This window comes from Narcine bancroftii, chromosome 9 (assembly GCF_036971445.1).
Source record: "Narcine bancroftii isolate sNarBan1 chromosome 9, sNarBan1.hap1, whole genome shotgun sequence".
Classification (NCBI taxonomy): domain Eukaryota; kingdom Metazoa; phylum Chordata; class Chondrichthyes; order Torpediniformes; family Narcinidae; genus Narcine; species Narcine bancroftii.
The window spans coordinates 9,781,398-9,794,106 of record NC_091477.1 but is presented as its reverse complement, the minus strand read 5'-3'; the positions used below and the strand labels follow the sequence as shown (position 1 = coordinate 9,794,106).

The 12,709-nt window shown below is 40.9% G+C and overlaps 1 protein-coding gene across 7 annotated transcripts in view; it reads right to left on the bottom strand.

Moving 5' to 3' along the window:
• The window catches only part of arap3 (ArfGAP with RhoGAP domain, ankyrin repeat and PH domain 3), a 175,967-nt gene that overhangs the window by 38,342 nt on the left and 124,916 nt on the right, over positions 1–12,709 (bottom strand). For 6 of the 7 annotated variants that reach the window (XM_069898079.1, XM_069898084.1, XM_069898080.1 and 3 more), the window contains 5 exons: positions 11,971–12,124; positions 7,332–7,434; positions 5,581–5,779; positions 2,854–2,917; positions 25–188 (listed from right to left, as the gene is read on the bottom strand). In XM_069898079.1, the coding sequence (XP_069754180.1) occupies positions 25–188; positions 2,854–2,917; positions 5,581–5,779; positions 7,332–7,434; positions 11,971–12,124 (684 nt within the window). The remainder of the gene's footprint in view (positions 1–24; positions 189–2,853; positions 2,918–5,580; positions 5,780–7,331; positions 7,435–11,970; positions 12,125–12,709) is intronic. The other variant, XM_069898086.1, reaches the window with a different exon arrangement.

Below are 12,709 nucleotides of genomic sequence, written 5' to 3'. Positions count from 1 at the left end.
CCTTGTGTGGCGGTGCTCACTCACCATATTGGGTGATGAAGGCGATGCAGCTGTCGACGATGACAGGGATGTCCTTCCTGCTCAACTGCTGGTCGCACAGTGCATTCCCCCGACTGCCTGCTGCACTCTGAATATCACTGCACCACGCGGAGTAATCCGGGCGTGTCACGCCATGCAGATACAATGTTCTGCACACACCCAGAAGGAGACAGTTACACTCCAGGTGGAAGATCCAATGGTAATACTGCAAATATTACATCCAATAACCTGCCATTGCTCAGCACTTATGTCACATAATTCCCGTTATCATTTTTCTGAAGAACTTCAGGGAACCTTTCCATTTGTTACAGTGAGGAAGAGCTCCCCTCATTAAAGGGGAAATCTTGGCAGCAGTGGCTTAGCAGGAAGTGTTACTGGAGTGGCTGAGGGGATGAGAGTGGGGGAGGGGGAGGAGTTGAAGGGTTGCAGTGGGGGAAGGGCTGAAGGGCATAGCGTGGGAGTGCGGCTGAGGCAGGGAGTGGAGGGTCTGAGGGACAGTGGGGGAGAGGCTGAGGGTCGGAGAGTGGGGAGGGGCAGGGATGGTGGAGGGACTGTCAGCACCACTGTGACATCATCCTGAAACATAGTTCCCAAATTTTGGCGTGCCCATGCAGATAAACCGTGCAGATGGTCCAGAGAAATCTTGGTGGAACTTTCACAGAGAATACAATTCATTCATTCTCACTAATTGAACAGAGGCAAATTAAGTAGGAAATAAAAAGAGACATGGTTGAAGTACTCAGAATGTCAGGCAGCATCTATGGGGAAATAGTCAGTGATATGTTTCCTTCCTGTCCTGATGGCTATTTCCAGGATATTCTACACCTACAGTTTTCTGCTTTTACAGTAAAGAATGGTCTGAAAACATTGTCTGTAACAGGTGATTCAATATTCATAGCAATATTGGCTGGAATGTATTCTTCTGTCCTGAGGAGAGGCTGGGATGACTAGGTAACTGGATTGGAGCAGAGTAGGCTGATGGTAACGTTTCACAAAATTACAAGGGACATCGACAGGCTGTGATAAGTGGTCATGGATTTAGGAGAAAGGGTTAGAGAGTTGGAAGGGATGTGAAGAGGAAGGTCCCATATGGGAGGTTAGTCAGGAGGCTCAATATTCACGGTAAGGTAGCAAAGTGGATTCAGCATTGGTTATAGAGGAGAAGCCAGAGAGTTGTGGAGGATGATTGCTTCTCAGACTGGAGGCCTGTGACTAGTGGTGGGCCTCAGGGATCAGTGCTGGGACCATTGTTGTTTGTTGTCTAGACCAATGATCCGATTGATAATGTGGTAAAGTGGATCAGCAAGTTTGCGGATGACACAAAAATTGGAAGAGTTGTGGACAGCAAGGAAGGCTTTCAAAGCTTGGAGAGGGATCTGGACCAGATGGCTTTTTGGAAGGGCAAACTAAGGTGGGACATGCACAGTAAATGATAAACCATTGAGGACTGCAGTAGAACAAAGGGATCTGGGAATAAAGATACATAATTCCTTGAATCTAGTGTCACAGGGATAAAGGGTGGTAAAGAGAGCTTTTGGCATATTGGCTTTTATCAATCAAATAGTATAGGATATGGGATGTTATGGTAAAGTTGTACAAGTTTTTGGTGAGGCAAAATTGTATTTACCTAACTGGAGGAAAGCTATCAATAAGATTGAAAGAGTGCAAAGAAGATTTACCAGGGTATTCCCAGGACTTCAGGAACTGAGTTACACAGTAAGGCTAAACAGGTTAGGATTTTATTTCCCAGAGCGTAGAAGAATGAGAAGAGATTTGATAGAGGTATGGAAAATAGGCAAGAGTAAATGCAGGTAGATTTTTTTCCTCTGAGGGTAGGTTAGATACAAATTAGAGGACATGGGTTAAGCGTAAAAGGGGAAAAGTTGAGGGGGAACATTAGGGGGAACTTCTTCACACAGAGAGTATGGAACGAGGTGCCAGATGAAGTGGTGAAAGCAGGCTCAGTTTTAACATTGATGAAAAATTTGGGTAGATGGAGGGGTATGGAGGATATGGACTGGGTGCAAATCATTGGGACTAGGCAGAATAATAGTTTGGCACAGGCTGACGAGTCTGTTCTTTTTTTTATGCTGTAATGTTCCATCCATAAATCTTCGTCCACGAAGCCAAGCCAAAGGAAGAGAAAGAATGTTCTATGGTTCAATTGTTTCAATAATAGTGTGGTTGGAATTTTGAACTTATTGGCTAAGAGGATGGTGGGCCGAGGTACTCTCACAACTTTTAATTAGCACCTTCCTGGACAGCTGAACTACCAATGAATAAAAGGCCTCAAACTGTGAAATTAGATTTGTACGGTTAAACAGGCTAGGACTTTATTTCCCAGAGCGTAGAAGAATGAGAAGAGATTTGATAGAGATATACTGATCCACTTTACCACATTATCAATCAGATCTTTGGAATAGACAACAAACAACAATGGTCCCAGCACCGATCCCTGAGGCCCACCACTAGTCACAGGCCTCCAGTCTGAGAAGCAATCATCCTCCACCACTCTCTGGCTTCTCCTATGTAAGCCAATGCTGAATCCACTTTGCTAACTTACCGTGTACAGATGCATCAGCAGGGACGTGCTGGATAAAGGGGATCACTTCTTTCTGTCTGTTGCTCTAAAAGGTCCTGGGTTTCCCTAGTCGCAAAGAGCAGAGGTATTTCTCAACAGGATCCAAACAGAACACGAGTGGCAAGGTTACCTAGTGCATACTTGACAAACCAAACTCCATTTTCCCTGCAACTGAAATGAAAAATCAAATAACATTTTCAATCTCAAATCTGCCTCCAATGGCCAAGGCTCACCGTTCCTGGTCAACCAGTCTCAGCACTTCTTTCTTCTCACTGTTCTCATTCAGAACAGTGAAAGCTGTTGGAGGAGAAGGTCCACAGTGAGAGTGGTAAATGAGTCAATGCTACCGCCAAATGACCCCTTTCCATTAACCCTTCTTGATTCAGACACTGCCCCAGCTTGAACATACTGCCCTTCCTCAACAAGTGAACAATGTTTATCCATTCACGTTTCTGAACTGACTGTTTCTCTGTGTCCACCCCAACAAAATTCTTAATACAATCCTACTCATTCACTGAAGCTATAATGATTTTCAGAGCACAATAACTTTTTTTTAAATGACTATAAACACTGAACAAATACTGACAATGGACGTCGATTGGATCATCCCCTCCCTACCCAACTGGGTTCATGAGTGGAGCACTACATCTATTCATCATGCCATAGCACAGGATCAAAGGCCATTGAGGGGGCAGATTGGCTCCAGCGATGAGAGATTTCTGCCATAAGGTTAGACCCGGAGAAGCACAGGAGATAAGGGCCCAGGCCCAAAATATTGATTCTATGGATTCTGTGTGACCTGGTGAGTTTTTCCAGAACATTTTTGTATTGCACTGGAGAAGCCCAGCTTAAACTTTGCAGACCAAAGTAAACAAAAAAAACAATGTGAAAGTTGTGCCAAAGTTCATAGTGGATTGTGCTGGGGTGTGCGGGGGGTGGTGGAGGAAGTTCTTGCTATTAAAGATGATTTAAGGACTGGGAGACACAAAATAGGCAAAAGATTCAGGCGAAAGGACAAAATTTAAAAAAATATTATTCAGAGGGTGTTAACTCTCTCAAAGGGAAATTGAAAATTTACTTGAGTGAGGATATGCAGGGCAGTGGGGAAAATATGGGAATGAATGAACTTTTCTATAAGCAGGTGCCAATCTGATTCGACTCTCTGCTGAGCTACTGGTAATGAAGTTTTGCATATATGAAAAGCAGTAATGCAAAATGGTTTGTGGTCAACACTCAACATTTCTTTGGAAATAAGGGTATCATGGTTAGTGTAGCACAGAGGTTTTCAACTGCCCCCCAAAACTCACATTCCACCTTCAGCAATCCTTATGCCATAGGTGTTCTGTGATTAGTAAGGAAATGCTGAAGGTGGTATGGAAAGTAAAAGTTTGAAAACCACTGTTTTAATCGTACCTTATTGACTCGTTATGTGCACAGTTTCATAACTCCAAAGGAAATGGGCCAAGGGCAATTTTTCTCAAGCAAAATATTTCAGTAATAATTGGATCTAGAGCAGTGATTCTCAACCTTCCCTTCCCACTCACAAACCATCTTAAGCAATCCCTTACTAATCACAGAGCACTTAGGGCATAGGGATTACTTAAAGTGAAATGTGAGTTATGGTGGAGTTTGGAAACCATTGGGCCTGTAGCAAAACACTATTACAGTACCAGTGACCCAGGTTCAAATCCAGCGCAGTCTGTAAGGAGTTTGTATTTTCTCCCCATGACCTGCGTGGGTTTCCTCCGGATCCTCATGTTTCCTCCCACCCTCCAAAATGAACGAGGGTTGGTAGGTGAATTCGATGTAATTGGGCGACACAGCTTTCTTTTTACATCAATACATTTTTTAAACAACAAAAATATATCTTGACTATTGTTTGGCAAAGGTGATGGATATTGTGTGCGGCCACCTTCTCTGATTGAAAGTGACAGCATTGACCATCATCTAAGAAACCGATAGGATAGCACACAATGCTAATAAGAACCTTTGTGGTAATACACAAACTACTAAGTCATTTATATTTATGGGAACAAATTTCCTCTGTCATTCAATTTTCTGATGATATCACGGTAGTGGGTTTTATAAAAAAGGGTAACGAGTCAACATACAGGAGGGAGACAGGTAACTTGGCTAAACTATGTACTAACAACAACTTTGCACTCAATGCCACCAAAGAGCTGATTTGTTGACTTTAGGAAGGGAAAACCAGAGGTGTACAATCCAGTAATCATTGGGAGATCTGAAGTGGAGAGGGTAAGCAAATTTAAATTCCTGGGAGTCACTATCTTGGAAGATTTTTCCTGGACCCAACACACTAATGTCATCATTAACAAAGCACTTCAGCACCTCTACTTCCTCAGGCATTTGCAGAGGTTTGATATGACATCAAAAACCTTGGCAAACTTCTACAGATGTATAGTGGAAAGCCTGCTGACCGGCTGCATTGTGGCCTGGTATCGGGGCACCAATTCCTCTGAGTGCAAAAGGTGGTGCACACTGCTCAGTACATCACAGGCAAAACTCTCCCCAGAATCAAGAAAATCTGCATGGAACACTGCCGTCGTAGAGCAGCAGTAATCATCAAGGATTCACACCACCCAGGACAAGCTCTGTTCTCACTGCTGACATCAGGAAGGAGGTACACATGCCAAAAATAGTTGCTACCCTTCCACTCCTAAACAACAAACTCAATCAGAGATTCATTTAAGAACTCTTAGTTCCCATATTATTTATTCCTTTTTTCCAGTATTGTGCCGTCCATTTTTTAAAAACATTTATTTCTTTTCCTACACTTCCCTCTTTTGTATACGTATCTTTCTTCTTTGTTCCGTTTACAGTTTCTGATAAGTAAAAATTCTGCTTCGCCCACAGACAAAAGAATCTCAGGGTTATACTTGATGCCATGTGTATACTCTGACAATAAATTTGAACTTTGAATACTGGTGTCTGGAACTCACTCAGTTCCTGTAGTCTCTTCAGGTGCACTGCCTCCTCCATTGGTCCTTCGTCTTCACACCAGAACACAAGATTGTATTTCTTAAGCATGAACCACCCTTCCCTCCATTGCTCGGGATTCCGCATCGACTTAAAATGCAGTTTTCCAATCCGATCAAACTGCTGATGGAGCTGGCAATGTAGACTGGCACAAGTGAGCACCTACATTGGAAGAGAAGCCGTCAACCTGTACATCATTTCTTTCTGCCATTCACACTCCCCCTTTCCTCTATTGACAACATTCACTGGATGTGTAATTTAAATAGGGCACAAAGAATTACTGAAGATTCCTCCCATCCATAACACTGGAGCTTTAACCTAGTACCATCAGGAAGGAGAATCAGGACTGCTAGGCTGGGATATAGCTTCTTCCCGAAGTCTGTGAGATTAATGAACCTTGGGCCTCTTATACATGAAACAAGTAAATTATTCCATAATAATTATACATATCATTTTTATGTAAATACGTGTGTTATGTGTGTATATGTGCACTGTGGTCTGGAGAAATGCTGCTATATCTGGTTATACACTTGAATATGAGCAGATGATTAACATGCCAAGCTGGTTCATATGAAAGTTCAGTGGAGACTTCAGTGAAACAATGAAATGATTTGATTAATACAATACAAGGAAATAACCTTATACTGTGGCATCAATTGATTGCTTCGGGATACAAAACTAGAGCTCTAATGATCAAAATGTTGGAAGTAGACGACTAAAGTCAAAAAGAAACAGCATTAAATCTCCACAAGTCCACGCCAAACATTCAAGCACCTATTTTTACACTCAATGTACCTTAACCAGTGTTATCTTCTCCACGTCATCACCAACTCCCCTCAGCAGTTACCACTCATCTGAATGCCAGAGCCAACAGCACTGACAGCAGGCAATTGTTGGGGAGAGGCTGCTTGCAGGTAGTATGATGACTGGAGGGGATTCGGAGAAATAGGATCGACCAGCATTGTGGACCAGTCAGGGACTGCTTGGAGGCAACATGGATTTGTGCGTGGCAGATTGCGTCTCGCAAATCTGATGGGTTTTCTTTGAAGAGATGACAAAGAGGATTGATGAAGGTCACGTAATAGATGTTGTACTTTTAGAAAGGTCTTCGACGAGATCCTGCATGGCAGGTTAGTCGGAAGGAGAAATAGAAGGCACATGTCGGTCTTCTGACATGGAATGTGGTTCACGAGATATCATCTAATAGTTAGAGCACATTTGTTGTAATTCTGCAGAGATGTTTCATGAGAACTGCAAAGATTAGTAAGAGGGCCAAAACAAAGAAAGGATAGTAAAAACAACATGTATAACCTAAGTATAAAGGGACTGTTGAGGCATTCAATGTCTGAGGTATTCAAAAATACACTAAAGCAGGTGGAAAGTTCTGTATAATATGAAACAAGAGTTTCAAAAGGATTAAAAAATATAAAAGATATAAATGAGATGTAATAAACATTGGAAGGAACTGTCACAAAAATAATGTCTACCCTTGACTGTCCTGAATAAATTGAAGGAGGGTTAAATCACATACAGAGGGGGTAGTTTCTCTTCTTTGGTTTGTTAAGGGAACCAGTTAGGTTTTATAACTTATGAAGATTTGGAAATCTTCAGCAGTCATTATTCAATGGTGCTTTTGCCTAGGAGAGTGCTGTGAGAATGTGGGAAAAAGGATAATGTGATTGAACGTGTGTGAACTTTTAGGAACAAGTGGTACCTTTGCTATGGAGGTTGTCCATGTCTGTAGGGTTTCAGGATTGTCTGTGCCAAACTGGAAGAACTTTTCTGAAGATAGAAAAATTTCAAATGTGTACCGAAACCTAAAAAAAAACGAGTAAAATAAAATGGGATCAACGATATCCCAAAACCAGGTTAAGCTTTTAAAATATATACAGTGCAGCTTCGATGATCCAAAATCGGATTAGCCAAAATCTTCAGTTATCCAAAATTTTTTGGACCTGGAAGTGATGTCAGTTTGGCTCCAAAAATTTTTTTGGATTGAGGATTTCAGAAAAATCAGAAATCCTCATTTATCTGAAAAATTTCAAAGCTGTAATGATGTTCATTTCACCTCCAAAACATTTAGGATAAATGAGGGTATCCAAAACTAATCACAAATCATCAGCCGAAATTTTTTGACGCCACAAGTTTTAAAAAGTTAGGATTTTTGGGAAAACCTCTGAGTAGAATTTCCAGTTTTTGGCATTGCATTTATCTTATTTTGTTCAGGATGGTTTTTTTCTGGTGAGAATGATCTTTTTTTTTCTTTTCTTTTTCAATCTTTTTATGAAGTTTCAGATTAATAAACATAAGAATGATACAAAGAGATGGGAGTTACATTAACAATGTTTAGCATGTACAAACACGGACATCGAGCAGCATATGTAAACTGAGCCTCCCAATCTCTTAAAGGCAAAACTTGAAAAGGAATCCAATTTTATTACAAAATATCCCCCGAACTAAGAAACAAAACAAAAAAGGAAAAGAAAAACTGGGTGACCATGTTTCAGTGTTAAACAATTATTTTGTGGTCCATTCTGCTCCTCTACACGTACAAAACTATTGTTGAGAAGGATTTGGAAACGATCAACTTAAATCGTATGAAAATGTTGAATAAACTGCCTCCATGTTTCTTTAAATTTAACCAAAAGGTCAACAGAACCACTTCCAATTTTTTCTAAGTTTAAACATGCTATAGTTTGGGAAACCCATTGAAATGTAATCAGTGGTTTAGGGTCTTTCCATTTTGAGTGAAATGGATCTCCTGGCTATTAAAATAACAAATGCAATCACACGACAAGCTGAAACAGAGAAGTGGCCAGAGTCCAAAACTGGTTGTCCAAAAAGTGAGTAATATAGGATGAGGTTGAAGGTCAATGTGAAAAACTGCTGAAATAGTATCAAAATTATCTTTCCAATATTTTTTCAGGGAAGGGCAGGACCAAAATGTGTTTTTTGGTGAGAATTAAACATTGCCTCATGCTTTAAAAGCCTTCCCTTGTAGTGTGTTGTTGTTTAAACACTTTACAAGTGATTTGCTGTTGCTACTGGGCCGTTTTTAAAGAAAATGACCTGTTCTCCAAACATATCGTTTATCAGATAGGCCCAGTCCCGACCATTTCAGATAATCGGAGTTGTACTGTACTCAAGTACCCAGCTTGTGAAGATTAAATAAATAATTGGCTTGAACAGTACTGTAATGGATTTACGTTAATCTTTAATTTAATGTTAATCTATATTTCTTATATATAAAAAAAGTTTTAAAGTAAATTGCAGAGTTAAATATTATAGATGTATTCTTAGTAAGTTAGTTTGTGTGGTTACAGGGGCACAAAAAATAACATTAGCATTTTAAACACACAGGTCACATTCTCAGTGTCGAAGTGTTTTGGACAGACAGAGCTAATGGATTTCAGGTGGGTTATAATTATTCTAGAAGGAAGCCATCTATTTTTAATTAAAGCCACTTAAGCCTCTTGAACAGAGATGAGATCAAGGGTTGTTATGGATATGGAATTGTTTTGAAAAAGGAACCAAATTTTGGTAGAAATAAAACTGATGGTCATGTGGTTTTCAAGAATTGGGACTCACCTTGGTGATGATGTAATTGTTACATGATTTGGAGAACTATATTACCGAATTCAGATATTTTGAGTTCAGTTTTTGGAAGAGTTCAGTTTGGAGAGTACAAAAGTCAAACCCCTGTGACACAGGGTTTGAAACCTTGTGAAAAACAGGGTTAGGTTACAGTAACCAGAATTGGTGCTATGTTGTGTGTTACTCCTGTGAAAAGGAAACACAGAATCAGTAGCTTCTGAAATAAGGAAGACCATTTTGCTGTCTCTTTGGAAAAGAGGACAGATTTTTACTGGGTCTCTTTTGTACATGGCCCTTCTTTAGTTTATGAGTTCATCGTGGAAAAAAATAGCTACATTATGAGTAAAGAGGCCTGAAGATGCAATGTTTAAAAATGCTTCATAATTATTTTTGAACTGAGAATTTAAGACCTTCAAGCAAGACTAAAATGTTGCTGAACTTTTAAAGATTGCCTTTTCAGAGTGGAACTTTAATTATACACACGCATTTACATTTGCACATAGTGGGGTTAAATTTAGAGTTAAGTAAGTTTAGAGATTAGCAAGAAATGTGTGTTAATAGTTTAATTAAAAACTATTATTTTGAATTTACCATTGTCTGGTGAATTTTCCATTGCTGTTCCTGTGTTAAGGCTAACGAAGTCCCTTTAGTCCCAAAAATAGTTAAAAGGGTTGTTAGTTTGTAACAGTACTGTTTTCCATGATAAGAAATAACCAGAACTTGGAACGTTTACTTGGAAAGTAGATGGACATCAATCAAATATGTGCCAATTTATTTGCTACAGGAACATAATCATCCAATTCACCAGACACATCAGTGCTCATGAACGTACATCGGAATAGATTGTTAAAATACTATCCAGGCTGCCCATACATTTTTAATTGAACTGGATCACCCCAATATATATTGTATCTGGGTTCACTTAATAGTGGTACACATGCAACTGATGTTTTCCCACAGCTGTTAATTAAGGAACCTGCCAGTAAAAACCAATTAGCTGATCTGAAGCTTGTAAATTTCCCTGTATTACAGCAGTGGGTTGGAATAAAGCTGCAAGTAGACTTTAGCTTAATGAAACCTTGGATGAGATTTTAAGCTTTCATCAAACAAGCTCACTCTTTTTTCCTTGGCTTGTCAGTTCAATAGAAATAATATTTATCTTAAACCTCTTTTGTACAAATACTTATTTGATTCATGGATCCTTCGAGTGGCAACTTTGTTTGCTCTGGTGAACTTGATTCACCAATCAATAAATCAAGTATTCAGTGACAGTTCGGAATTGTACGCAAGGTGTCCCAAGCATCAGAGATAATATATACACCCGTGCACCCTCTGATATGACTGTGTGGTTCCCCAAACCTTGAAGACATTGTTTTGAGATGGAGGATGATCAAATAGAAAGTCTACCTCAGGTATCAGAACCTAAATCCATTTTCCCCCAGATTGCACTGATGGTCTTCTGGCACATCTTGCTGTCAGTACATGTCTCTGATTAAATATACATTTAGAAACTAACTTGTTAAAATGTCTGCTCATCAGAGATGTTATAGACTATAAAATGTGCTTAAATATTTTGTTTTAAAATTAGACATACAGCAGTTACAGACCTTTTGCCCCATGAGCCCATACCACCCAATTACACCCAGGCAACCTGCACCTCCTTTCTGTCTGCAACAAAGTGACCTCACTATGGACGGCTGTTTCAATTCTGAGTCACATTCTCAAGTTCACACGTCTGTCCATGGCCTTTCACACTACCCCATCCTGACCACCCGCAGATTGGAGGAACAACACCTCATTTTTCATCTGGACACTCTCTAAACCCAGGGCATGAACATTGAGTTCGCTACAGCCTGCAATTCCCCCCTCCCCCCTTAACTAGTTATTCCAGTTCCTACTTCCTTTCTCTCTCCACCCAGCCTAGACTCCTCTCCACCCAGCCTAGACTCCTCCCCCCCATCTTCTCCTACCCTCACGACCCTCCCTCCCCCCTTTTGTTCTGACATCTCTCATGTTCCCCCACATCTTGATGAAGGGCTCAAGCCCGAAACGTTGGTGATGTATCTTTACCTTTGCTACATAAAGGCACTGTTTGACCTGCTGAGTTTCTCCAGCATTTGTGTGTTTTTTTCACTCACTCACAGTGTCAACATAATCCTATGCTTTACCCCTGCAACCCCTGTATGTTTTTTTGAACAGTGGTTGGAAACCGGAGCACCTGGAGGAGAACCTCACAGACACGGGAGATCATGCAAACTGCTTACAGACAGTGCTGGATTTGAATCCTGGTCACTGAGGCATTGAATTAACCTCTACACTATCTGATCCTAGTTATATGTCCATATTAAAATAAATGGGGTTGTGTCTGTTAAATGAAGGGTCAAAGTCATGTAGTGCATCCAGCTCCTCTGCTGTGGTTGACTGACTGGTCTCCAATGCTGAACTCAATGTCGGGTGTAGTGGCAGAACAGGAAGTGATGTGACCGACTCTCCCCTACCCGCCCCCCCCCCACCGACCCCCCCACCCCAGCCGCCCCCATCACTCCCTAATCCTGAGCTTGATTCTGATTTCTGCTTTCAACAAGCCAGGGCAGAATTCAGAGCCAAGTTGAAGAGAAGATGGAGAACAGCTGGCAACTTCCTCTGGAATCATCGGCTGATGCCCGGTAATGATGAGAACCTTTAATTGACATCGCTGACATCTCCGAACCACCTATTTCTACAGAGCCCACATGGAGCAGTATCTGATTTCGCTGTACCTGTCTGTTGGGATGGAGTTGGCCATGGACTGTGGCCTGTTCACTCCTATGCAGACAATATCACTAATCTCAATCTTGCTGGTTGGTTCAGAACTCTTGTCAGTATCGTAAAAAAGAAGAGACTTCTCCATTGTGCACCACTGTTTCTGAAATTCTGAAAAAGACATCGACAGTGAGGGACAGTCAATTTTAAATTAAACAGTGCAATGAAGTGCCTTTACATTTAATAAAATTTAACCTGTGTATTTTCCAAAACACTAAGGGAAAGCAGTATTGTCTGTGTGGGGGTTTAGTCTTCTATACAATGGGTTTCAATCTTACCAGGATTATGAAGACAAGTTTTCAATTTCTCTCATCCTTAATGGTCTTACCAAATGCAGTTGGACAATTTAGAGTGGGTTTGGCTCCACACTTCTTAACTACCAATTTGTTAATGTCATTCTTCCTGGATGTGACACATTAACAAAAATACAATGGTAATGCATTAGGACCAGTTATTGAGTTAAAGTAGAGGGAGCTTCAAGGTCGGCGCCAAGGGGGTGAATCAGTGGGCATTGCCCCTCAAATAATGTGGTCTGCCCCCCATACGTTCGCAGCCTTCGCTTGCCATCAGACCTGCCTCTCACCCCCTCCTATGTCGAGCTTGACACACACTAGCGACTTTCCACACACCCTCGGCTGCATCACTAGAGTGTGTCAAGCGTCAGTAGCGTCTAGTGACGCATGAAGTGATAAAATC